The following is a 26,659-nucleotide window of genomic DNA, read 5'->3' on the forward strand; positions in this document are numbered from 1 at the left end:
CAGCCTGTTTGGGGCACTGCAGCATTCTCTGGCCCCAAGGGCATCTGCACACAGCCATTCCTGTTACAGCTTGAGCACCAAGATCCTCATCAGGTAGGTGGCTGTGGGATCTCTTGAGGACAGCTGCCCATTACACCTCTGTCCTCCTAACACTCTATTATTTACAAAGTATTGCAAGTGTCCATGAGGACATTGGCGGTCACTTGACCTTTTTTAAGAAAGAGTACAAATTTTCTCTATGAGTCAGGTGATTATCAGAGCCCAGAATATGCTGGAAGTAAACCTGGGTTTCCTGCCTTCATCTGGGACTGGAAATGTGTCTTCGGGCTGGAAGAAGGTCCGTGAGGCTAATTTTTCTGGGGTACCTGGAGACTGTGCTGGATAAAGTAGGGAGATGCTATTCAAGCAGCAATACAGAGATTTTCCATTCCTTCCAGCTTCTATTGACATGGAAGGATTTTTTGTCCTCAACCAAACTATGATTCTGTGATGTAGCTGAACCTGCTCATTTTAAAGGGGGTTGGAACTAAAGCTGCTGTAAGGGGTCCCTTCATCCCATACCACTCTATTGTTCTATGGACCATAGTGATAGGAAGGAACCTCCTTCACCAAGTCCTGGACATCTCCAGGGACATGAATTTCCCTCAGCTCCACAACTCAGGTCAGTTCCCAGTTCTTGTTTGACTGTTGGCTTTTTGTGGAATGCTGACATGAGCACCATCTAACGGGCCCACTCTGCTTTGTCTCTTGGAGAAGGAGAGGCAGAATTGTGAGATTAAAATACCAGCAACACGTTTCATCTGGTAGCTGGATTTGAAAATCTTTCTTGTTCCACCCTTGGCTCTATCTCAGCAGAAACATGTATTTCTCCTCAAGACAGAAGTGTTGGATGGGCCTGAGGGAGCACAGCTTCCAAGGGTTAATATTCTGCTTGTTTTCCACAAGTCTTTGAATTCTGACTTGGCTACTAGTGCAAGAATCAGGCATTACTTGTCCCATATGTCCCTTAAGAGAATTCATAGAGAATTCATAGAGAAAAAGGTGATGGAATTTGCCCACCAAGCCAGCACTTCCCCAGCTGCTCCCAGGAAACCTAAAGCACCTGAGAGCCATTGTTTGGAACAGGCCACTTGTGATAGTCTCTCTGCAATTTAGAACATTACTGTGTGCTGTAATGTCCAGGACTGTTGGTGTGTCCACTCTGCAACTCTGTGAAGTCCTGTGAGAAGCATCAGCCATGAGGATCCTGTTCCTGCTCATCCCCTTGTTCCTCCTGTTGGTCCCAGGTGCTGCAGGTAAGAGGGGAAGAGGGAGAAGTGCAGTCACACACTCTTCTCCCAGGCTGCTGTTTTAACTCTTTCCCTGTGCATGATTTTCCCTGGCAGCAGGAAAACATGCCAAGTGCATCCGACGAGGAGGATTCTGTGCTCTGGGGGGCTGTCGTTTCCCCTATAAATATGTGGGAGTTTGTTCAACACTGAGTCACTGCTGCAAAATGTAAGTTCTGGAAAGAGTTTCCTTCTGCTCATGGATAAAGTTATTATCATCTTTCAGCCATCTCCTACTTCACACCTTCATGCATTCATGCTCAGAGGCAAAAGCCAAGGAAGGAAAGGAAAAGTCTTTTGGGGTTTGGACCTGCCCTGAGTAGGGCTAAAGTAGCCCCAGGAACACCAGTTGTACCCTACATTCTTTAGCCCCACAAAGCTTACTCACTGACAAAGCAGAGAGCTCAGCTCTGTTGCCCAAATGGGAAGGCTGTTCCTGGAATAGTGAGAGGCACAGGACCCCACTCCTAGGCTGAGTGTTATCTCCCTGAGCTTGTTTTCCTTGCAGGGGGAGGGAATAAAGAGGGGCAAGAAAAGTTACACCAGGTGATGTGCTTGTTTCCTCTCTTCTTACAGTATTTGGGGTTGAGACCCTGAAATTCCCAAGCAGGACATGGCCCTCGCTTCTGGCTGCTGAAAATCACCCCCTGATGTCCCCTGCCCTGTGTGCCTGTGCCGTGCCCAGCTGGTCTGACAGCAGCAGTGGCAGCTGCTCCTGCTGGGTGCTGCTGGGCTGGAGCCCTGTGGTGCCAGCCCCGGTGTCTTTGGGGCAGGGGCTGCTTTTCCTGGCTTGAATAAAGACGAGCACTTTGGCATTGCAGGGCTGGGCCGTGTGTGCGTGTCCTGCTGCTGCAGGGCTGCTGTGCCTGCTGCCCCTGGGGCTGCCACTGCATTGGTGGCAGCAGAAGGCCCTGGGGATGGAGCTGGGGCTGAGCAGCACCTGTGTCCCTGAGGATGTTCCTGCCTGGCCGTGCTTTGGGGATGCTGAGCCTGGCTCTGCCTGCTGGGCCAGGCTGGGTGTGGTGCCTGTGGTGGGGCTGCCCTGCAGATGCTCCAAGGGGAATTGGGATCCCTGTCCTGGTCCTGTCAGTCCCACATGTCCGTGGTGTCTTCACCCACCAGTTCCTGTGCCCATCCCAAGGATTTCCCTGCTGGCCCCACAGCCCAGTGCTGCTCTGCCGCGGGTGTCACAAGAGGTGTTGCATGGGGACAACGGTGCCATGGATTGCAACAGCCCCAGGAGGCCCCTCAGCCTCTGCCCCTGCAGCAGGGAGGGACCAGGGCCAGCCCCAGCACCCCCAGAGCCATGGGGCACTCCCGGGTTGGCCCAGGTCACTTGTGCCAGAAGCAACTGGGGCCTGTCCCACCCACCAGCACTGCTATAAACCCAGTGTGTTTGGGGCACTGCAGCATTCTCTGGCCCTGAGGGCATCTGCACACAGCCATTCCTGTTGGCTTTGCTGCTGCCTGAACACCAAAGCCTTTGTCACCGAGGTGAGTGTGGGGTCTCTTTCAGGAATCCTGCCCCACTCAGGGTCCTGCCTGTCCCCATTGCCTTGGTGTTCCCTTTGCAGCTCTGTGAACATCTAGGAGGAGCAGCAGCCATGAAGATCCTGTTTCTGCTCTTACCCCTGATTCTCCTGTTGGTCCGGGGTGCTGCAGGTGAGAAGGGAAGAGGGGAAATGGGGAAAGTGTGAGCCTGCAACAGTGGGAATTCAGTTTCTCTGGGAGTGACCATGTTTGTGGGAATGATGAGAAGGTATTGGGGGCAGAGGAGTTTCTTGAGATTCTGTCTGGACACTGTGTTGGGATGGAAAGACCCAGGGAAACAGACAAGGATGTGGGATGTGCGTAGTCTCTGCCTGCCAGCAGGACTGCAAGCACACCCTGCTCTCCTGGATTATTGCTGTAATAGCTGTGTCTGCTTTTCTTCATGGAAACAGGGAATGCAGGTCGATGCAGGCGACGAGGGGGATTCTGCAGCTTTGACGGCTGCATCTCCCAGACAAAACCTATTGGAAGATGTTCATCAGTCAGTCTGTGCTGCAAAAGGTAAGGATCAGATCCCTGCCTGAAAAAAGATATTCCTTTGTTTTTTTCCATTGATCTCTTACAAATTTCACTCTAACATTGAATTAGTGGAAGCAACCTAAAAGAGAATGTACAAGTTATTGAGAGGTTTGGAGCATCCCTGAGTGAGGATGCAGCAGCCCCAGGTCAGCCAAGGCCTCTACTCTCACCAAAGCCACCAGGGACTGATGCCTTCACAGTCCATGGGCAGCACTGAGGACATGATCCAGGTCTGGCTACATCTGCACAGCCCTGGAGCCAGGGCTGCCAGCACTGAGATAGCCCAGGTCCAACCTGGCTGCACTAAGGACTGCACCTCACCTCCCCTCAGCCTGACTCTGCTGCACCTCACCCTGGCCATTGCAGGGCAGGGAGAGAGTGGCAGGGAAAATTCCAACAGGTGATGTGCTTGTCTGCTTTGTTCTTACAGTCGCTGGGTTTGAGACCCTGAAATTCCCAAGCAGGACATGGCCCTCGCTTCTGCCTGCTGGACCCATCTGCTGATGACCCCATCTGCTGATGTCCCCTGCTCTCCATGCCTGTGCTATGCCCAGCTGGTCTGACAGCAGCAGTGGCAGCTGCTCCTGCTGGGTGCTGCTGGGCTGGAGCCCTGTGGTGCCAGCCCCGGTGTCTTTGGGGCAGGGGCTGCTTTTCCCGGCTTGAATAAAGACGAGCACTTTGGCATTGCAGGGCTGGGCCGTGTGTGCGTGTCCTGCTGCTGCAGGGGTTGATTGGGAGCAGATGGGGACCCTGCCTGGTTCACTGAAGACTTTCCCTCTCAAGAATCAGGCCCATAACATTTCTGAATTTGGAAAAGACCTCTAAGGATATTGAGTCCAACCTTTCCCCCAGCACTGCCAAACCCAACACTAAACCATGAGCACAAGTGCCACATCCACACAGCTTTTAAATTTCCTGCAGGAATGGTGACACCAGCACTTCCCTGTGCATCATGTTCTAAACAACTATCACCATTTCTGCAAAGAAATTATTTCTAATACCCAGTCTAATCCTTCCCTGGTGCTATTTGAGACCATTTCTTCTAGTCTGGTCAATTGTTACCTGGAAGAAGAGACAGACCCCAAAAATGTCTGCACTGCCATTGCTTTCCAGGGCTCAAGGATTTGGTGAGGGATGTTCAGACCATCCCTGCTGTCCTGGTTTAGGGCAAATTTGGGAGAAACCCTCCAAAAGGGGACCCCTCCAGAAAGCAATCCCTCATGGCCCCTCCCCACAACTGATTTGGGAAGAATTCCTTGGAGAGAAGTGGAAAGAACCTGTTTATTTAACAGGCACAGCACCCCCAGCACACAAAATGAACAATACTGGGTGACACCACTCTGTCACTGCTCTGAAAAAGTGACAAATTCAGAAAGTCTCTCTTGGGGTGGTCACTCTGTTATCAGTCCCTCCAGCGCTGGGGCAGCTGCTGCAGCCACAGGGTGCAAACTCTCCGTGTTTGCCAGGGCTCAGTGCGGAGCAAGTTAGAGTGGTTCCAAAAATGAGAAAGGAAAACCAGTCCAGAGAAAAATTTGGACTGCTTAGCTAAACTAACTAATGAGCAGAAGGAAAAAGCAAGAGCAAAGCAGAGGCAAAGCAGAAGCAAGAGCAAAGCAAAAAGCCCAGCAAAAAGCAAAAGCTGCACTATGAGCAGCCCTGTCTCTGTGTTCCGCCAGCCATAGGGGAGCAGGCTGATAACAAAACCAAGACAAAACTTTCACCCTTCAGAGCCAGTCTTGAAGGCACAGAACATAATATCCAGCATAAACAGAACACACAAACGGGGATTCAAGCATCATAACGTCACCCTAGGACACCTGCCTGCTTTGGCTTTTCCTTCCGCTGTGGTCACCTGTCCTGGCACTGACTCTGCGGCTCTTCACTCAAGCTCCCCTTCCCTCTGCAGTGAAGTGCTGTTCCCCCAGCTCAGGGGCTCCTTGGCCCAGAACATCTGGAGCCAGACTGATGGAGGTGTGGAAAACGAGTTCAAGGCTTACCAAGGGTACACAGGGGGAAGTAAAGTGCAACAGGGAGCGCAGAAAATTTTATTTTCTCCATCTCATTTCCAAACTCCCCAAGAGAACTGTTGATGTGAAAAAAGTGGCAAACCTTTGCTCTCACTGTGCAAAGCTGAGCGCCATTGCAATATTCAGTCAGATCTTCCACATCCCACTGTAAGAATAGAACAGATAAAATGGGAGACCACAAGGAGGGAAACCATTTCCTCATTTCTACTCTTCCCAACCCCAACCCACCTCTCTTGTCCATCCCATCCCTCTCCTGCCCAGCCCAGTGCCGCTGTGCCACGGGTGTCACAAGAGGTGTTGCATGGGGACAACGGTGCCAGTGATTGCAACAGCCCCAGGAGGCCCCTCAGCCTCTGCCCCTGCAGCAGGGAGGGACCAGGGCCAGCCCCAGCACCCCCAGAGCCATGGGGCACCCCTGGGTTGGCCCAGGCCACTTGTGCCAGCAGCAACTGGGGCCTGTCCCACCCACCAGCACTGCTATAAACCCAGCCTGTTTGGGGCACTGCAGCATTCCCTGTCCCCGAGGGCATCTGCACACAGCCATTGCTGTTGGCTTTGCTGCTGCCTGAACACCAAAGCCTTTGTCACCGAGGTGAGTGTGGGGCTTCTCTCTGGAATTCTGCCCCACTCAGGTTCCTGTCTGTCCCCATTGCCTTGGTGTCCCCTTTGCAGCTCTGTGAAGATCTAGGAGGAGCAGCAGCCATGAAGATCCTGTTCCTGCTCTTACCCCTGATCCTCCTGTTGGTCCAGGGTGCTGCAGGTGAGATGGGAAGAGGGGAAATTGTGGAAAGTGTGAGCACACAGCAGTGGGAATTCAGTGTCCCTGGAAGTTACCATGTTTGTGGGAATGATGAGAAGGTAACAGGAGACTGGGGTCAAAGGTATTTCCTGAGTGAGTTTCCAGATGGACACTGATTTGGGGTGGAGAGAGCCTGTGGAAACAGAATCCTGGCTTATTCTGTGGGTCAGGGATGTAGAAATTGACAAATCCCTGTCTGCCCATCTGCTGGTCCAGGCGGAGGTGGGAATGCAGCTGGGAGAAAGCAGCCTGGCTCTTTCTTTACCTCACACTAGTCCTTTCTACTCTGTGCTCTGCTGTGTCTCCAGTTTAGGGGGACAGGGACCTTCCAGGTGAGAGACATTGCAATTGGAGATGTGGCTGTGAGGGGATTGGATTTGATCTCTTCTCTTGGTCTGAAATGCACCAGCACCAGGGAGCATCAGCCGGTCTATAACCCAGCCTGACCTCTCAGGGAAGTACTTTAATTGTGTCTTGATTCTTTCCCCATGGGAACAGGCAATGCAGTTGTGTGCAGGCGACTACGGGGATTCTGCTCCAGGCGTTCTTGCCCGTATGGTACACGTTTTATTGGAAGATGTGCAGGAGAATATGTGTGCTGCAGGAGGTAAGGGGCAGTCCTTGGCTGAAGATTTTCCTCTTTTTAACTCAGAAATATCTGTTACCAGTGCCTTTCTTTACAACACATGATAAATATTGTCCTGCATTTATGCTTTGAGAGAGATGCTCAAGAAGGGAGAGCATAGTTCTAGAAGGTTTGATCTCCCCTCACTGGGGCTGCAGGAGCACCAGGTCAGCCAGGGCCACCCCACTCTAACCCAGTCACCATGGCCTCATTCAGGCTCTGCAGAGCACTCAGCAAAGCCACCAAAGTAAGAAACATTCCTTGTCCATGGACAGCACTGAGGGTATAATCCTGACATTGCTGCATCTGCACAGCCCTGGAGCCAGGGCTGCCAGCACTGAGATAGCCCAGCTCCAACCTTGCTGCACTAAGGACTGCACCTCACCTCCCCTCAGCCTGACTCTGCTGCACCTCACCCTGGGCATTGCAGGGCAGGGAGAGAGTGGCAGGGAAAGTTACACCAGGTGATGTGCTTATCTGCTTTGTTCTTACAGTCGCTTTGGATGAAACCCTGAAATTCCTAAGAAGAACCTCCCCCTCGCTTCTGCCTGCTGGACCCATCTGCTGATGTCCCCATCTCCTCCTGATGTCCCCTGCCCTGTGTGCCTGTGCCATGCCCAGCTGGGCTGACAGCAGCAGTGGCAGCTGCTCCTGCTGGGTGCTGCTGGGCTGGAGCCCTGTGGTGCCAGCCCCGGTGTCTTTGGGGCAGGGGCTGCTTTTCCCGGCTTGAATAAAGACGAGCACTTTGGCATTGCAGGGCTGGGCCGTGTGTGCGTGTCCTGCTGCTGCAGGGCTGCTGTGCCTGCTGCCCCTGGGGCTGCCACTGCCTTGGTGGCAGCAGAAGGCCCTGGGGATGGAGCTGGGGCTGAGCAGCGCCTGTGTCCCTGGGGATGCTCCTGCCTGGCCGTGCTTTGGGGACGCTGAGCCTGGCACTGCCTGCTGGGCCAGGCTGGGTGTGGTGCCTTTGGTGGGGCTGCCCTGCAGATGCTCCCTCTGGGGAGCAAGATCCTTATCCTTGTCCTGCTGGTTATGGGTGTCCCTTGTCCCCAACATCCATGGCTTTGTGTGCATGGCTGTGCTGGGGCCTCTCTGCTGCGCCCAGCCTTGGTTCCCACCAAACCCATCCCAGATATCCTGGAGTTCCCACCACACCGTGGACTGGGATCTCCATCTTCCTCATCTGTCCTTGAGCTAAGGTCTGCAGTGCATTTCCTGCTCAGTTGTCCCCCATCTCCCAGGCCCACAGCACCCACTCCTCTACCATCCCACAGCCTCTCTCCTTTCCTCATCCCTTCTGGAGGAGCCTGATCCTGCAGACCCAGCAGACCTCAGCATGCCTTCAAGGGAAACAGGCTGGCTGTACAGCTCCTCCAGGAGGTGATCTCTCCAACTGGTCACTTGGGCTACAACCTGAAAAAGTCCATAAATATCTCCCATCAGGGCAAAAGCCAGGTGTCTTCTCCTCTCTGTCAGCTCAGACAGATTGCTGTTACCACATCCTTCACTTCCAAAGGCCAGTGGGCTCAGCATTCCTGTGTGTGCAGATCCAGCCCTGCAGAGTCAATTAATGGGTTTTGGGGCTGCCCCTGGTCTAGGGGGCAGAGGCTAAGGGGCCTCCTGGGGCTGTTGCAATCAATGGCACCATTGTCCCCATGCAACACCTCTTGTGACACCTGTGGCACAGCAGCACTGGGCTGTGGGGCCAGCAGGGAAATCCTTGGGATGGGCACAGGAGCTGGTGGGTGCAGGAACCCAGTTCTGGTGACAGTCCTTGCCAGGAGGGTCTGTGCCACGTGCCCAAGTTAGCAGTTCCCTCTCCAGGAGTTTGGCAGAGCAATCTGGTTGCCCCCAAATTGCAGAGCCTGAGTTTCTGGGGATTTGGAACCTGGTTCCTCAACAGTGCCTCAACATTTTTCCCTGCATAACCTTGAGATATGAAGTCACAGTGACAAGGTGACAATTAAGAAAAAATGGGGAATGGATTCTGCCTCCTCAGCAGAAACAGAGGGCCCAACTCCCCAGATTCCTGATGGTTTACTGGGAAGATTTTCTGAAGATAAGTGGAAAAGGTTCTGCTCTGTGCCAGAACAGCAGGTTGGTGCTGGTTTCCAATGAGCAGGGTCTGAGTCTGTGTCCCTGGATGTATCCAGCACACCACAGAACCACAAGGAGTTCTTACACAAGGCAGAATGACACAAGACCTTGGGTTGGGAATCCTTCTCAGAGGTGTCAGAAGAGGAAACCAAAACCTCCTTTTCTTCAGTGAAGAGGGGAAACAGAGAAAGGAACTTTTGGGCTGGACATCTTGAGTACTCAAGAGACTCCAGCCTGTCCTATGTGCTCTCCTCATGTGTATGTTCCAGAGAGCAGCAGACACAACAGTAATGAATTAAATGGATGAAAAAGTAGAGGATTTAAGTGATACTACAGTGAAACCGTGCTGTGGATGTTGAATTTTCCTATAAACGGAATGAAGATGAAAAAAGACAGAAGTCAAACCTTTCGATACAGGTTTTTTTTTTCCTCTCCTGAGATCATGAATCACATGTGAGTTCTCCTGGCTGTGCAGAGGTTCCTTACTGCCCCACACCTTTAAGGAATGGCTCCTGCTGCAGGTTCCACAGCTGGGACTAGAGCTGGGACCTGGGAACAAAGCTGTGGCTATTTTAGAGACGAGGCTTTGCCCCTATCACCATGGCTCCTACCCCATGTCTTTCTAAGTCCACTGTGCAAAGGAGCCCTGCTGGAGAGGAGGAGAAAAAGGGGGGAAGGGAAATCCTGCTTCACCCTCAGAGTCCTGCCTTGTGCAGGGATGGTGGCATCAGACACGTTGGAGAATCCCTGCTGAAGGCAGGGGATGGCCTGAGTCCCAATCAAGCGCTATAAACATCACCCAACTTCCACCAGAAAACTTCCTCTGGATGTTGGAGACAGGAAACAATTGGCAGCCCAGGAATATGGGGACAACCCTGGGCTGGATCTGCTGCCTTTCCCAGCCCAGAGCCATAGCTGGGACTGCAGGGACACTCCAAAAGCTCCCAGAGCTTTGCAGAGCCCAGGTAGACTCAGAACAGAGGGCAAGGCCCCGCCCGGGCTCCAGCCAGTCTCAGGTGTGCCCAAACAACAGAGGGGATTTTCAGGGTGTGCACAATGAACACACAAACAAAGATGTGTAGCTTGAGATTCCCAGGAGGAGCCATGTCCTGCATCATCTGGACACATGGAACATCCCTGCAGAAAACCCAGGGAGCTCATTTCCCACCAGCTGCAGGACTGTGCCTCCACTAAGCTCATCCTCACTTGTGCTGAGCATCCCCCATGAGAAAGGACCATCACCAACCTCTAAGTGAGTGTCAAGGAAGAACGGGCCTGAAAAAATAAAGTCTGGGCCTATAAAAAGCAGGACATGGATTCTGCTTCACAGGAATGAGCATCTGCAGGGCAGCTCCACCACAGGCACCCCACCCAGCCTGGCCCAGCAGGCAGAGCCAGGCTCAGCATCCCCAAAGCACGGCCAGGTAGGAGCATCCCCAGGGACACAGGTGCTGCTCAGCCCCAGCTCCATCCCCAGGGCCTTCTGCTGCCACCAAGGCAGTGGCAGCCCCAGGGGCAGCAGGCACAGCAGCCCTGCAGCAGCAGGACACGCACACACGGCCCAGCCCTGCAATGCCAAAGTGCTCGTCTTTATTCAAGCCGGGAAAACCAGCCCCTGCCCCAAAGACACCGGGGCTGGCACCACAGGGCTCCAGCCCAGCAGCACCCAGCAGGAGCAGCTGCCACTGCTGCTGTCAGCCCAGCTGGGCACGGCACAGGCACACAGGGCAGGGGACATCAGGAGGAGATAGGGACATCAGCAGATGGGTCCAGCAGCCAGAAGCGAGGGCCATGTCCTGCTTGGGAATTTCAGGGTTTCAAAACCAGTAACTGTAAGAAGAAAGCAGACAAGCACATCACCTGTTGGAACTTTCCCTGTCACTCTCTCCCCTGCCCTGCAATGGCCAGGGTGAGGTGCAGTAGAGTCAGGCTGAGGGGAGGTGAGGTGCAGTCCTTAGTGCAGCCAGGTTGGACCTGGGCTATCTCAGTGCTGGCAGCCCTGGCTCCAGGGCTGTGCAGATGCAGCAAGACCAGGATTATGTCCTTGGTGATGCCCAAGGATAGGGAATGTTTCAGTCCTTGGTGGCTTTGCTGAGTGTAGTGGCCTTGGCTGACCTGGAGCTGCTGCACCCTCACTCAGGGCAGCTCCAAACCCCTCAAGTGCTTGTACGCTCTCTTTCAGGCCACTACTACTAATTCTGTGATAGGAAGGTATTTGTAACAGATTACTCAGGGGGAAAATGGAGGAAACTCTTTCTTCAGGGAGGGATCGGGCCCTTACATTTTGCAGCACACACTGTTTGCTGAACATCTTCCAATAGGTTTTGCAGGTGAGCTGCAGCCGAGAAACCTGCAGAACCCCCCTCGGCGCCTGCATCGACCTCCATTCCCTGTTTCCATAGAGAAAAGCAGACACAGCTATTACAGCAATAATCCAGGAGAGCAGAGTGTGCTTGCAGTCCTGCTGGCAGGCAGGGACTACTCATATCCCAAATCCCTATTTCCCTGGGAGCTCTCCCTCCCAACACAGTGTCCAGTTGGAATCTCGAGAAACACCTCTGACCCCTGACACCTTCTCATCATTCCCACAAACATGGTCACTTCCAGGGAAACTGAATTCCTTTTTGTGCAGGCTCACACTTTCCCCCATTTCTCCTCTTCCCCTCTCACCTGCAGCACCCTGGACCAACAGGAGGATCAGGGGGAAGAGTAGAAACAGGATCTTCATGGCTTATGCTCCTCTTGGGTCTTCTCAGAGCTGCAGAGGGGACACAAAGGCAATGGGGACACGCAAAACCCCAGGTGGGACAGGAGCCTGGGCTCTGTGGTTCACCAAACTTCAGAGGTGCTACTTCCAAACCACAGATGATGTTATTGCCTCTACATTCCTCTTTAAAAGAACTCAGTGGTTTGTGCCATCCTGATAAGCTTGGGAGCATTTTAGAGTGCCTCACTCCCTTGGAAAGCATTTACACAAGTAGATGTGTTGAAATTATTTTCTCCAGTCTATTATGTCTTCCATAGACCTTCCCCTAAAAACAGACTGGACACCGAAGGGCAAGTGTTGCCAATTAAACCAAACACTGGGGTGGGAAATATGGGAAAATCAGAGAAAAATATTGTCATAGAAAGTTACAGAACTAGAGTGCATTTACTCCCTCAGGCTTCATGAATTAAACACATGCCCCAAACACCCTGACCAATCCCCTCTGCTGCCTTGGGATCAGGGAAATTCTCCCAGCTCAGCTTGGCAGTGTTCATCCTCACCTCCTGATCATTCCCAGGATTCCCAGCATGGACATTCGCCAGCACCAACTCAGGGAGCAGCCAGAGGCCTGGGAGTGTCTTGTGCCCAGAAATGGGAACAGAAATCAGTGTGTGGAATTACTGAAAGCCTGAAATTATGGGAAATCTATTTACTGCTAAGGGAAAAGCTTCTCCTTACTTTCCAAGGGACAGCCCTTATTCCCCCAGCAAAGAAGATCCTGGGTCCCTCCTGCAGCATCAAGGCACTTTTCCAGACTATTCTGTACTTAGGAAACCACAGTTTCACCTTCCACTTGTTCTTAAACTCACAGGAAGGCTTTTATTGTCTTTCCCAAAAAAATCCCTGACAGCCAAATTTTACCCCTAGGTACCTCAAGTAGTTTGTCCTTCAGGAGATTCTGCTCTGCTGGGCTTTGAGCTGAGACCCTGATGGGCAGGATTCTGGAGAGAGACCCCACACTCACCTGCCTGGAGAAGGTCTGGGTGTTCAGGGAGCAGCAAAGCCAACAGCAATGGCTGTGTGCAGATGCCCTTGGGGCCAGGGAATGCTGCAGTGCCCCAAACAGGCTGGGTTTATAGCAGTGCTGGTGGGTGGGACAGGCCCCAGTTGCTGCTGGCACAAGTGGCCTGGGCCAACCCAGGGGTGCCCCATGGCTCTGGGGGTGCTGGGGCTGGCCCTGGTCCCTCCCTGCAGCAGGGGCAGAGGCTGAGGGGCCTCCTGGAGCTGTTGCAATCCATGGCACCGTTGTCCCCATGCAACACCTCTTGTGACACCCGCGGCACAGCGGCACTGGGCTGGGCAGGAGAGGGATGGGATGGACAAGGCAGAGTGATTTATGCTGGGAAGAGGAGAAATGAGGAAAATATTTCCTTCTTTGTGTCCTCTCATTATATCAATTCTATAAACACCCAGAGTGGGATGTGGAAGATCTGACTGAATATTGCAATCATGTTCAGCTTTGTAGGGTGAGAGGAAAGATTTACCTCCCATTTCACCTCAACAACCTTCTCTGGGGAGTTTGTACAGAAGATGGATAAAATAAAATTCAGAGTTAACAGAAGGGAAGGAAAGGCCACAGAATGCAGGGATGCTTGGAAAATTGCCCACCAAACTGTCCAGATTTGTAAAGCAATGCCAGGGGAAGCTTTTGTGGGGTTTGTCTCTTCTCCCTGCTCATAATTGACAGAACCTGAGATAATGATCTGGATTGTACTAGGAAGGCTTAGATTGGAAATTGGAATTCAGTGCCTTCACTGAAAAGGCACTCGAGCACTGGTACAGGTGGCCTAGGACAGTGATGGAGTCCCCATCCCTGGAGGGATTTCAAAGCCATGTAGATGAGGCAGTTGTGGCACTTAATTAGTGTTGGGTTTGGCAGTGCTGGTGGAATGATTGGTCTTGATGGTCTTAGAGGGCATTCCCAACATTAAACACTCTGATTCTCTGGTTCTTGGAAGAGAAATCCTTTGGTGAAACAGGCAGGGGCCCTCATTTATCCCTGACACAGGAGTACATGGACACACACATGTATTGAAGCACTCAGGGAATCAAATGCCTGAGGTTTGCTTTGCAGACAGGGGGAGACCCCTGCTATTGATGGAGCAGAGGATTATCACCCCAGACTTCCCAGAATGGGCAGAGAGGAGCAGAGAACATGTTTATTCCCTGTGGGGAAACAAATTCAGACATTTGCAGGCCATGGTACATTGGAGTAATTTCACAGCTCACCCAGACCAGGAGCTGCACAGTCACCTCCTCCTGCTCCTGTTTGCTGGGATGGGGTGTGGAGCAGCACAGCCACAGCAGGGAGGGCTGTGGTGCTGAAACAGGACAAGGAGGAGCAGCAGGGACAGTTCCAGTGGGTCACCACGGCCATGCCAACTCCAGGGACACATCCCCCACCGCAGCTCTGCACATAAGCCCATGGCTCTTAGGGACATCTGGGACTGGCAGGAGCAGGGGCAGGGATCCAAATTCCCCAGTGGAGCATCTGCAGGGCAGCCCCACCACAGGCACCCCACCCAGCCTGGCCAAGCAGGCAGTGCCAGGCTCAGCATCCCCAAAGCACGGCCAGGCAGGAGCATCCCCAGGGACACAGGCACTGCTCAGCCCCAGCTCCATCCCCAGGGCGTTCTGCTGCCACCAAGGCAGTGGCAGCCCCAGGGGCAGCAGGCACAGCAGCCCTGCAGCAGCAGGACACGCACACACGGCCCAGCCCTGCAATGCCAAAGTGCTCATCTTTATTCAAGCCAGGAAAAGCAGCCCCTGCCCCAAAGACACCGGGGCTGGCACCACAGGGCTCCAGCCCAGCAGCACCCAGCAGGAGCAGCTGCCACTGCTGCTGTCAGCCCAGCTGGGCACGGCACAGGCACACAGGGCAGGGGACATCAGGAGGAGATGGGGACATCAGCAGATGGGTCCAGCAGCCAGAAGCGAGGGGGAGGTTCTTCTTAGGAATTTCAGGGTTTCATCCAAAGCGACTGTAAGAAGAAAGCAGACAAGCACATCACCTGGTGTAACATTTCCCTGCCACTCTCTCCCCTGCCCTGCAATGCCCAGGGTGAGATGCAGCAGAGTCAGGCTGAGGGGAGGTGAGGTGCAGTCCTTAGTGCAGCCAGGTTGGAGCTGGGCTATCTCAGTGCTGGCAGCCCTGTGCTGATGCAGTAAACTCTTTATCATGTCCTTGGTGCTGCCCAAGGACTTTGAAGACTTTTACTTTGGTGGCTTTAGTGAGTGGGGAGGCCCTGGCTGACCTGGAGCTGCTGTAGCCCCACTCAGGGCAGATCAAACCACACGAGGGCTTTTCCCTTCTTTTGGGCCTCTTTGACTAATTATAAAAGCAGGAAATATTTTATCAGATGCTGGCCAGAAAGAAATTTGTAATAGATCCCTCTGGGGAAAAAGAAGGAAACTCTTCCTTCTGGCAGAGATCTGGTCCTTACCTAATGCAGCACACTTGGACTGATGAACATCTGCCAACAGCTCTTGTTGGGTATTGGCACTTCCCAAAGTTGCAGAATCCCCCTTTCCTCCTGCATGTAATTATATCTCCTGTTTACGTGGACAAAAGCACACACAAACCAGTTACAGCAGCAGCAGTAATAATAATAACAATACCAATATAATAATAATAATAATAATAATAATAGTAATAAATTCAGGTGATGGATAGTTAGTGTCACCTTTGTGCCCCAGGAAATGCCTCCACTCAAACAACCCTGGGGCTTTCTGCTGTCTCTGAGAAGGGCAGGAGATGCCCAAACAGGAAGTTCTGGGTGCAGGCTTGGAGCCTGAAACATTCCTGACCCACAGAACAAGCCAGGATTCTGTCTCCATGGGATTTCTCCCCCCTAAATTGTTATTGAGACAGAAACTCATTTGAGAAACCCCTTTGGCCTCAGTCCTCCACCTTCTCAACACTCCCACAAACACAGTCACATGAAGGGACACTGAATTCCCACTGCTGGGTGCTCACACTTTCCCACTTTTCCCCTCTACCCCTCTCACCTGCAGAACCCTGGACCAACAGGAGGATCAGGGGGAAGAGCAGGAACAGGATCTTCATGGCTGCTGCCTCTCCTGGGTCTTCACAGTGCTGCAGAGAGGATAACATAGCAATGGGGACAGGCAGGACCCCAGGTGAGGCAGAAACCTGGGCTCTGTGGCTCACCAAACTTCAGAGGGGCTGCTCCCAACCACAGCAGGTGATATTTCCTCTCCATTTCTCTTTCAAAACAATTATTCGTTTTGTGCCTTTCTCAAAACATTGGATGTGTTTGATGTTGCTGTTGGGAGTGTTTCATGTTCATGTCTTTTGGAAATTGATTACCTCAAATGATTTTTTGAATTAATTTCCTTGAAAGTTTTCCAAAGACCTTTTCCCAAAAAAGGGGCAACAGACCTGGTACCAACAGTTTCTAATTCATTGAAAATACATGGCCAGTGGAATGTGGGGGATAACAGAGAAAAAATTGATACTGAAAGTGATGGAACAAGCTCTCTTTCAGAATTTCAGGTTTCATGAATCAAACACGTGCCCCAAACACCCTGCCCAACCAACTCTGCTTCCCTGGGATCAGGAATATTCTCCCAGCTCAGCTTGGCAGTGCCCACCCCAATTCCAAAGCATTCTCAGGATTCCTGGCAAGGACATTCTCCAGCCCAACCCTTGCTGCCCCTGCTCTGGACAGCACTGACCCAGGCAGCAGACAGAGGGCAGGGAAGTGCCCAGAAATGGGAACAGAAATCTACCTTTGCAGCTACCGAAAGCCTGAAATGATGGGAAAGCTCTGTACTGCTGAGGGAAAAGACTCTTCCTTACTTTGCAAGGGACAGCCCTCATTCCCCCAGCAAAGAAGATCCTGGGTCCCTCCTGCAGCATCAAGGCACTTTTCCAGACTATTCTGTACTTAGGAAACCTCAGTTTCACCTTCACCTTCACCTTTTGGCCTCTTAGACTCACAGGAAGGCTTTTATTGTCTTTCCCAAAAAATCACTGCTGGCCAAATTTTACCCCTAGGTACTTGGAGTAGTTTGTCCTTTAGGAGATGCTGCTCTGCTGGGCTTGGAGCTGAGATCCTGAGTGGGCAGGATTCAGAAAAGAGACCCCACACTCACCTGCCTGGAGAAGGTCTGGGTGTTCAGGGAGCAGCAAAGCCAACAGGAGTGGCTGTGTGCAGATGCCCTTGGGGCCAGGGAATGCTGCAGTGCCCCAAACACACTGGGTTTATAGCAGTGCTGGTGGGTGGGACAGGCCCCAGTTGCTGCTGGCACAAGTGGCCTGGGCCAACCCGGGGGTGCCCCATGGCTCTGGGGGTGCTGGGGCTGGCCCTGGTCCCTCCCTGCTGCAGGGGCAGAGGCTGAGGGGCCTCCTGGGGCTGTTGCAATCCATGGCACCGTTGTCCCCATGCAACACCTCTTGTGACACCCGTGGCACAGAGGCACTGGGCTGTGGGGCCAGCAGGGAAATCGTTGGGATGGGCACAGGAACTGCTGGGTGCAGGCACCAGCAGCAGTGCAGTCCTGGGGGAGCAGAATCCATCTCTCACAGAATCACCTCTGGAATAGTTTGTGTTGGAAGGGACCTGAAAGATCATCTCTTTCCCCCCCCCTGCCATGGACAGGGACACCTTCCACTATCCCAGGTTATTCCAAGCCCTGTCCAACCTGGCCTTGAACAGTTACAGGGATGCTGCAGCCACAGCTTCTCTGGCCAACCTGTGCCACAGCCTCTCCATCCTCACAGGGAAGGATTTCTTCCCAATATCTTATCTAACCCTGCTCCCTGTCCATTTGAATTTACTCCCTATTCTCCTTTTCCTTTGCCTCTCCTCCTGTGAAGAACCAACTGGTGTGGGATGTGCAAAAACTCTCAGAATATGAAAAACAACTTTGGGCACAGCAAGACCATCTAATTAGACAACAGGTCTGTGCACCTGCCACGTCAGGGGGATAAGCAGGCTTGTCTCTAGTGACTCTTCAGATAAAATGGGAGAAACACCAGGATATATGACAAGTTCTGTAAACCAGGTCTTCCAACAACACTGCGCCTCCTGCAAGTGGGAGCCTTACTGATGTTGGCTTTACTGGGAGAGTTTCCTGAAGGGACTCATAAAAGGTTCCATTCTATGCCAGTGCAGCAGATTGGTGCTGATTTCCCATGAGCACGTTCTGTGTCTGTATCTCTGGATGTGTCCCTGTGTCCCTGCATGTGTCCAGAAAACCACAGCACCCCAGGGTCCTTACACAAGGCAGGATGACACAAGGCCCTGGGTTGGAAATCCTTGTCTGAGGTGTCACAAGAGGAAACCAAAGCCTCCTTTTCTCTGATGCAGGGGGAGAAACGGGAAAAGGAACTTTTGGGCTACTGGTGACTCCAGCCTGGCGTCTGGGCTCTTTTTCTTCCGATGCTGCAAGGTGCAGCAGGACCAATAATCATGAATTAAATTGAATGTATGGAAAAATGGAGGATTTAAGTGATGCTACAGTGAAACTTTGCAGTGTTTGCAGCATATTCCATATAGGCATAATACAGATGAAAGAGGACCAAGCAAACCTTTTGGTTCAGGTAATTATTTTATCCCTATCAAGCTCATGAATCACCTTTGAGTTCTCTGTATGTCTATGCTGTCCTCTATCACTTCCTCTACACTACATCCCTTTAAGGAATGGTTCCTGCTGCAGGTTTTGCAGCTGGGACTGGAGCTGGGACCTTGCAACAAAGCTGAGGATATTTTAGGGATGAGGTTTTGCTACTATGTCCACATTTGCTAATCCATGTCTTCTGGAAGGGGAGTAGGTTCCAGAGAAAAGAATGATATATGGGCCTGTAAACACCAGGACAATGTTCCTGTTCCCCCAGAGGGAGCATCTGCAGGGCAGCCCCACCACAGGCACCCCACCCAGCCTGGCCCAGCTGGCAGTGCCAGGCTCAGCATCCCCAAAGCACGGCCAGGCAGGAGCATCCCCAGGGACACAGGCGCTGCTCAGCCCCAGCTCCATCCCCAGGGCCTTCTGCTGCCACCAAGGCAGTGGCAGCCCCAGGGGCAGCAGGCACAGCAGCCCTGCAGCAGCAGGACACGCACACACGGCCCAGCCCTGCAATGCCAAAGTGCTCGTCTTTATTCAAGCCGGGAAAAGCAGCCCCTGCCCCAAAGACACCGGGGCTGGCACCACAGGGCTCCAGCCCAGCAGCACCCAGCAGGAGCAGCTGCCACTGCTGCTGTCAGCCCAGCTGGGCACGGCACAGGCACGGAGGGCAGGGGACATCAGGAGGTGATTTTCAGAATAACGGGATGCCAGTAGCGAATGGGATGTCCTTCTCAGGAATTTCAGGGTTTTAACCCCACATACTGTAAGAAGAAAAGAGACAAGCACATCACCTGGTGTAACATTTCCCTGCCACTCTCTCCCCTGCCCTGCAATGCCCAGGGTGAGGTGCAGCAGAGTCAGGCTCAGGGGAGTTGAGGTGCAGTCCTTAGTGCAGCCAGGTTGGACCTGGGCTATCTCAGTGCTGGCAGCCCTGGCTCCAGGGCTCTGCAGATGCAGCAAGACCAGGATCATGTCCTCAGTGATGCCCAAGGACATGAAAGGCTTCAGTCTTTGGTGGCTTTGCTGAGAGGGGAGGCCCTGGCTGACCAAGGGCTCCTGCAGTCTCACTCAGGGAAGCCCCAAAACCCACAAGGGATTTTCCCTTCTCATTTGGGCCTCTTTGACTAATTGTAAAAACAGGAGAGATTTTATCAGGAATTGGCTAGAATGAAATTTGTAATAGATCCCTCTGGGGGAAAAAGGAGGAATCTCTTCCTTCAGGTAGAGATCTGGTCCTCACCTCTTGCAGCACGTTTTGAATGTTGAACATCTCCCAACAGGGGTTGTGGGGTAGCGGCATCCCCCAAAGGTGCAGAATCCCCCTCTGCGCCTACATGCCCTTTCATTTCCTGTTCCCGTGGACAAAAGCAGACACACAGCAATTACAGCAATAGTAATATAATGATAACAATATTAATACACTCAGCTGATGGATAAGAAAGGGACACCTTTGTGCCCCAGGAAATCCCTCCATCCAAACCACCCTCCATCCTCCTGGAGCTCTCTGCCCATCCAATGCAGGGCAGGAGACTCCCAAGCAGGAAAAGCAGTGTGCAGGCTTCGAGCCTAAACCAAACCCCTTCCATACCTACAGAACAAGGCAAGATTCTGTCTCCATGGGATTTCTCCCCCTAAATTGCTGTTGAGTTGGAAACGCATTTGAGAAACCTCATTGAATTCAGTTCTCCATTACCTTCTCATCATTCTCACAAACACGGTCACATCCCCAGTCATTGAATTCCCACTGCTGGGTGCTCACACTTTCCCCATTTCCCCTCTACCCCTCTCACCTGCAGCACCCTGGACCAGCAAAAGGAGCAGGGGGAAGAGCAGGAACAGGATCTTCATGGCTGCTGCCTCTCCTGGGTCTTCAGAGAGCTGCAGAGGGAACATCAAGGCAGTGGGGACATGCAGAACCCTGAGCGGGGCAGAAACCTGGGCTCTGTGGTTCACCAAACTTCAGAGGGAGTGCTCCCAACCACAGCAGATGATATTTCCTCCCCATTTCTCTTAAAAACAATTCTTAATTTTGTGCCACTCTTCAAATTTTGGGCATGTTTCATGTCTCTGTCTTTTGGAAATTGATTACCTCAAATGATTTTTTAAATTAAATTCCTTGAAGATTTTCCAAAGACCTTTCCCCAGAGAAGGGACACTAGACCTGGGGCAAATGTTTTCCCATCCACTGAAAATATATTGCCTGTGACATGTGGGTACAACAGAGAAAAAATTGCACTGAAAGCGATGGAACAAGCTCTCTTTCAGTCTGTCAGGTTTCATGAATCAAACACGTGCCCCAAACACCCTGCCCAACCAACTCTGCTTCCCTAGGATCAGGAATATTCTCCCAGCTCAGCTTGGCAGTGCCCACCCCAATTCCAAAGCATTCTCAGGATTCCCAGCAAGGACATTCTCCAGCCCAACACTTGCTGCCCCTGCCCTGGACAGCACTGACCCAGGCAGCAGACAGAGGGCAGGGAAGTGCCCAGAAATGGGAACAGAAATCTACCTTTGCAGCTACTGAAAGCCTGAAATGATAGGAAAGCTCTGTACTGCTGAGGGAAAAGACTCTCTATACTTTCCAAGGGACAGCCCTCATTCCCCCAGCAAAGAAGATCCTGGGTCCCTCCTGCAGCATCAAGGCACTTTTCCAGACTATTCTGTACTTAGGAAACCTCAGTTTCACCTTCCACATATCCTTAGATTCATATGAATCTAAGAATTTTGTTGTCTTTCCCTGTAAAATTGCTGATGACCCCTAGGTACTTGGAGTAGTTTGTCCTTTAGGAGATGCTGCTCTGCTGGGCTTGGAGCTGAGATCCTGAGTGGGCAGGATTCAGAAAAGAGACCCCACACTCACCTGCCTGGAGAAGGTCTGGGTGTTCAGGGAGCAGCAAAGCCAACAGGAATGGCTGTGTGCAGATGCCCTTGGGGCCAGGGAATGCTGCAGTGCCCCAAACAGGCTGGGTTTATAGCAGTGCTGGTGGGTGGGACAGGCCCCAGTTGCTGCTGGCACAAGTGGCCTGGGCCAACCCGGGAGTGCCCCATGGCTCTGGGGGTGCTGGGGCTGGCCCTGGTCCCTCCCTGCTGCAGGGGCAGAGGCTGAGGGGCCTCCTGGGGCTGTTGCAATCCATGGCACCGTTGTCCCCATGCAACACCTCTTGTGACACCGGTGGCACAGCGGCACTGGGCTGTGGGGCCAGCAGGGAAATCCTTGGGATGGGCACAGGAACTGCTGGGTGCAGGCACAGGAACCAGGGCAGTCCTGGAGGAGCAGAATCCATCTCTCACAGAATCACCTCGGCAATGGTTTGGGTTGGAAGGGACCTGAAAGATCATCTCCTTCCATCCCCTTCCATGGGCAGGGACACCTTCCACTATTCCAGGATGCTCCAAGCCCCGTCCATCCTTGAAGAGTTGCTGGGATGCCACAAGCACAGTTTCTCTGGGCAACCTGTGCCACAGCCTCTCCACCTTCACAGGGAAGGATTTCTTCCCAATATCCCATCTAACCCCGCTCCCTGTCCATTTGTATCCATTCTCTCTTCTCCTGCCCTTTTCCTATGTCTCTTCTCCTCTGATTGAAGAACCAATTTGTGTGGAATGTGCAAAAAATCTCAGAATATGAAAAACAACTTTGGACACTGGAAGAAAGTTTGATTAGACAACAGGTCTGTGCACCTGCCATGTCAGGGGGATAAGCAGAGCTCTCTCTCAAAGCGTTTCAGATAAAATGTGAGCAATACCTGGATAAATGACAAGTTCTCTAAACCAAGTGATCCAGCAAAACTGTGCCTCCTTCAAATGCTAACTAAGGTGAAGAAATACAAGCTGGACGCTGCCATCACTTGTGAATCCAGTGAGTTTGATGCCAGCCTTGACACTAGGAGAAGTGACAGTCCTTGCCAGGCAGGAGGGTCTGTGCCACGTGCCCAAGTTGGCAGCTCCTTCTCCAGGTGTTTGGCAGAGCAATCTGGTTCCCCCCCAAACTACAAGGGGTGAGGTCCTGGGGATTGGCAAGGGGAACATCTTGGCATTTTCTGCTTCAGAACCCTGAGATGTGAAGTCACAGTGACAAGGTGACAATCATAAAAAATGTGGGAGATGGATTCTGGATGCTCAGCAGAAGCAGAGGCACCACCTGCACACATCACTGATGGTGGGATCACTGGGAGGGTTTCCTGAAGGGACTTAAGTAAATACTCCATTCTATGCCAGTGCAGGAGATTGGTGCTGGTTTCCCATGAGCAGGGTCTGTGTCTTTGACCCTGGATGTGTCCCTGTGTCCCTAGATGTGTCCCTCTGTCTCTGGATGTGTCCAGCAAACCACAGCACCAGGCGGTCCTTACACAAGGCAGGATGACACAAGGCCCTGGATTGGAAATCCTTGTCTGAGGTGTCACAAGAGGAAACCAAAACCTCCTTTTCTCTGATGCAGGAGAAGAAACAGGAAAAGGAACTTTTGGGCTACTGGTGACTCCAACCAAGTATCTGGGCTCTTCCCCTCCTGGTGCTGCAAGGAGCAGCATGGAAAATTATAAGAAATTGAATTGAATATACAGAGAAATGGAGGTTTTAAATGATGCTGCTGTGAAGCTTTGCTGTGGATGCCAACTATTCCATTTAGCCATAATGCTGATGAAAGAAACAAACCAAACCTTTTGGTTCAGGTAATTATTTTATACCTATCAAGCTCATGATTCACCTGTGAGTTCGCTGTATGTATATGCTGTCCTCCATGACATCCCCCACACCACATCCTTATTTAGGAATAGCTCCTGCTGCAGGTTTTGACCGCTGGGACTGGGGCTGGGACCATATAACAAAGCTGAGGCTATTTTTGGGAAGAGGCTTTGCCTCTATGTCCACAGTTCCAAGTCCATGTATTTCTGACACAAAAGTAGAGTCCAGAGTAAAGAATGATACCTGGGCCTGCATGACCAGGACAATGTTCCTGTTCCCCCAGAGGGAGCATCTGCAGGGCAGCCCCACCACAGGCACCCCACCCAGCCTGGCCCAGCAGGCAGTGCCAGGCTCAGCATCCCCAAAGCACGGCCAGGCAGGAGCATCCCCAGGGACACAGGCGCTGCTCAGCCCCAGCTCCATCCCCAGGGCCTTCTGCTGCCACCAAGGCAGTGGCAGCCCCAGGGGCAGCAGGCACAGCAGCCCTGCAGCAGCAGGACACGCACACACGGCCCAGCCCTGCAATGCCAAAGTGCTCGTCTTTATTCAAGCCGGGAAAAGCAGCCCCTGCCCCAAAGACACCGGGGCTGGCACCACAGGGCTCCAGCCCAGCAGCACCCAGCAGGAGCAGCTGCCCCTGCTGCTGTCAGCCCAGCTGGGCACAGCACAGGCACACAGGGCAGGGGACATCAGCAGATGGGGACATCAGCAGATGGGGACATCAGCAGATGGGGACAAGAGCAGATGGGTCCAGCAGCCAGAAGCACAGGGGAGGTTCTTCTCAGGAATTTCAGGGTCTCAACCCCAGATTCTGCAAAAAGAAAGGAAACCTGCAACATCACCTGTTGGAACTTTCCCTGCCACTCTCTCTTTCCTGCCCTGCAATGCTCAGGGTGAGATGCAGCAGAGTCAGGCTGAGGGGAGGTGAGGTGCAGTCCTTAGTGCAGCCAGGTTGGAGCTGGGCTATCTTAGTGCTGGCAGCCCTGGCTCCAGGGCTGTGCAGATGCAGCAATGTCGGGATCATGTCCTCAGTGCTGTCCAAAGACACTGAGTGCTTCCCTCTTTTGTGGCTTTGTTGAGTCCTCTGCAATGCCTGATTGAGGCCCTTGGGACTGTGGGAGAGTGGGGAGGCCCTGGCAGACCTGGGGCCGCTGCAGCCCCTCTCAAGGCAGCTACAGGCACCTTCCCATCCCTCCCGTCAGATCTGACTTCAATCCTCAAGGGCCCTGAACCTTTAGCTACTCAGGGGCACTTAAACATTTTCTGCCAGGAAAGTAGCTTTTGTAATTCCAAAACTTACTTTTTGCAGCAAAAGTAAAACCTGGAACATTTTCCCATGATGACATAGGGAAAAGAGCAATTCAGAAGTGAGCAGAATCCCTTTTCTCGCTCACATTGTTTCTTATTTGTTGGACCCATGGAGGATCCTGCATAAAAAAGGAAAGAAGTCCAAGTGAGTGTGGCATAAATGTCAAAAATGTGTCTGGTTCCAGAGCAGCTGCTGCTGGCTCTGAGTCCTAGTCTTGCATAGGAACTGAGGACCCAAACCAACATCGTCCTAAACTCTCCAGTCAGAATTCATTTTTTCCACAGCAACATGTGCATGTGGAGAAGGACAGAGGGAAAGACCAGCAGGAGCTACAGGAGTTGCTGTGCTGGATCCTCAGCTGCCCAGATCTTCATCACATCAAGATGAAGATGTTACAAATTCCTGAGAATTGTGGTGGCTTACCAGGACTTGGAAAACCCCTCTGGTGGGGATTCCCACCTCAGCCATCTCCCCTGTGTCCCTCTCACCTGCAGCACTGTGCACCAGCAGGAGGAACAAGGGGAAGAGCAGGTAGAGGATCCGCATGGCTGATGCCTGTCCTGAGTCTTCTTGGGGCTGCAGAGGGAACACACCAAGAACCAAAGCAGGGTCAAGGACTTAGGAGAAGCCTTGTGCCTGGGGAGGCAAAGGTAAATTAAGTCTTATCCAATGCTGTCCATTGCCCAAGTCAGCCCAAAACTTGCTGCCCAAACTCCCTGCACAATCCCCTGAAGTCAGGAGAGTCTTCCCAGCTCTGCTTGCAAGTATCCATCCTCAACTCCAGAGCATTCCCAGGATTCCCAGCAAGTCCACTCTCCATCCCTGTGCAGCACTGACCCAGGAAGGAGCAAGAGGGCAGGGAAGTGTCTTGGTGGGCTGGAAGTGACTCCCCAGTGACCTACCTGAGCAAGGTGTTGGCTCAGAGCACAGCAAGGTCAGCCTGTAACAAACCAAGCTGGAATCACTTGGGTGAAGAGTCCAGCTCAGGGAGTGTCCCTGTGCCCCAAACTCGCCGGTTTTTGCCCGTTTCCTACGGGGTGGGACAAGCCCCAGTTGCTGCTGGCACAAGTGGCCTGGGCCAACCCGGGAGTGCCCCATGGCTCTGGGGGTGCTGGGGCTGGCCCTGGTCCCTCCCTGCTGCAGGGGCAGAGGCTGAGGTGCCTCCTGGGGCTGTTGCAATCAATGGCACCGTTGTCCCCATGCAACACCTCTTGTGACACCCGTGGCACAGTGGCACCGGGCTGTGGGGCCAGCAGGGAAATCCTTGGGATGGGCACAGGAACTGCTGGGTGCAGGCACAGGAACCAGGGCAGTCCTGGGGGAGCAGAATCTGCAATGGTTTCTGTTGGAGGGAACCTGAAAGGTCATCTCCTTCCATACCCTGCTATGAGCAGGGACACCTTCCACTATCTCAGGTTATTCCAAGTCTTGTCTAACGTGACCTTGAACAGTTCCAGAGATGGAATAGCCACAGATTCTCTGGGCAACCTGTGCCAGGGCCTCACTCACCTTAGAGCCAGGAATTTATTCCTAATATCCACTGTAACCCCGTCCTCTGTCAATTTGAATGTTTCTCCCTTTTGGTGTTGCTCCAGACCCTGGCCCAAAGTCCTTCTCCAACTCTTTTTCACCTCCTTGAGGCACTGGATGGGGATCCATGGTTTCCCCAAACCCTTCTCTTCTCCAGGCTGGACATCCCCAGATATATCTCTAGGGTTTATGTTTTGGTATGTATGAGTCTGCTTTTTGAGTAAGGTAGAAAATGAAACACTCTTTTGAGCCTTGTGCTCCATAACTCCATCACTGGGCAGAGTTTTGCTGCCAAAACCATTGCCCTGAGACAAATATGAAATATTTGAAATATTAAGGATGAATATTGAATAGTAATGAAATGTTAAGGATGTCATGTGTTTTGGAGAAAGACAGTTGCAGGCTAGAGGGATCTTTGTAGGAAGTGGGAGGTGGATGATGTTCCCCAGTGAAACAGGATGGAATATCGGCAAATGCCAATAAGCAGCAGCCTGGTATCTCTGCCAAGTGCTTATACCTAGCTGGAAATTTGGGATTGGCCAGGACGGCATCCTTGGATAGAGAAATCTTTATCAGTAGAACCAGAGCCACTCGTTATGCACACATATGTTCATGGATCATGATCATGGAGGCATTTTCCACAGAGGGTGAGGTCAGCCTGAGCAGAGGAAACCATTCTAACCTCCAGTTGTGTCCAGGTGGGTGGAGAGGAGAAGACCCCCAGCTCCCATCCTGCAGGGCTACCCAGGTTACCCATCTGATCCAGAGGGCCCCTTTGTGATGTCACCTGGACAGCTCCCCTGGGAAATCTATTTTCCTCTAAGGTCCACAAAGGT

General features: G+C 52.5%; 1 protein-coding gene and 2 long non-coding RNA genes across 3 annotated transcripts; 2 read left to right on the forward strand and 1 right to left on the reverse strand.

Moving 5' to 3' along the window:
* The first annotated feature begins 1,195 nt into the window (after positions 1 to 1,195).
* Positions 1,196 to 2,918, forward strand: LOC132325748 (gallinacin-3-like). Its single transcript, XM_059843324.1, has 3 exons — positions 1,196 to 1,295; positions 1,386 to 1,497; positions 2,903 to 2,918. The coding sequence occupies exons 1-3, from the start codon at positions 1,238 to 1,240 to the stop codon at positions 2,916 to 2,918; spliced, it is 186 nt and encodes a 61-aa protein (XP_059699307.1). The 5' UTR covers positions 1,196 to 1,237.
* A 371-nt stretch (positions 2,919 to 3,289) lies between these two features.
* Positions 3,290 to 4,087, forward strand: LOC132325593 (uncharacterized). Its single transcript, XR_009485983.1, has 2 exons — positions 3,290 to 3,380; positions 3,829 to 4,087. It is a non-coding gene; the product is annotated as an uncharacterized LOC132325593 (long non-coding RNA).
* A 10,342-nt stretch (positions 4,088 to 14,429) lies between these two features.
* LOC132325875 (uncharacterized) lies at positions 14,430 to 15,263 on the reverse strand. The gene is made up of 2 exons (XR_009486051.1): positions 15,154 to 15,263; positions 14,430 to 14,691 (listed from the first exon to the last, which is right to left on the reverse strand). It is a non-coding gene; the product is annotated as an uncharacterized LOC132325875 (long non-coding RNA).
* Between the last annotated feature and the right edge of the window lie 11,396 nt (positions 15,264 to 26,659).

This window comes from Haemorhous mexicanus, chromosome 3 (genome assembly GCF_027477595.1).
Source record: "Haemorhous mexicanus isolate bHaeMex1 chromosome 3, bHaeMex1.pri, whole genome shotgun sequence".
Classification (NCBI taxonomy): domain Eukaryota; kingdom Metazoa; phylum Chordata; class Aves; order Passeriformes; family Fringillidae; genus Haemorhous; species Haemorhous mexicanus.

Bases quoted from the DNA above. Each gene is read 5' to 3' on its own strand.
- LOC132325748 (XM_059843324.1), top strand. From the start codon at position 1,238: ATGAGGATCCTGTTCCTGCTCATCCCCTTGTTCCTCCTGTTGGTCCCA. The intron at 1,296-1,385 runs GTAAGAGGGGAA...TTTCCCTGGCAG, and splicing joins GTTGGTCCCAGGTGCTGCAG to CAGGAAAACATGCCAAGTGC.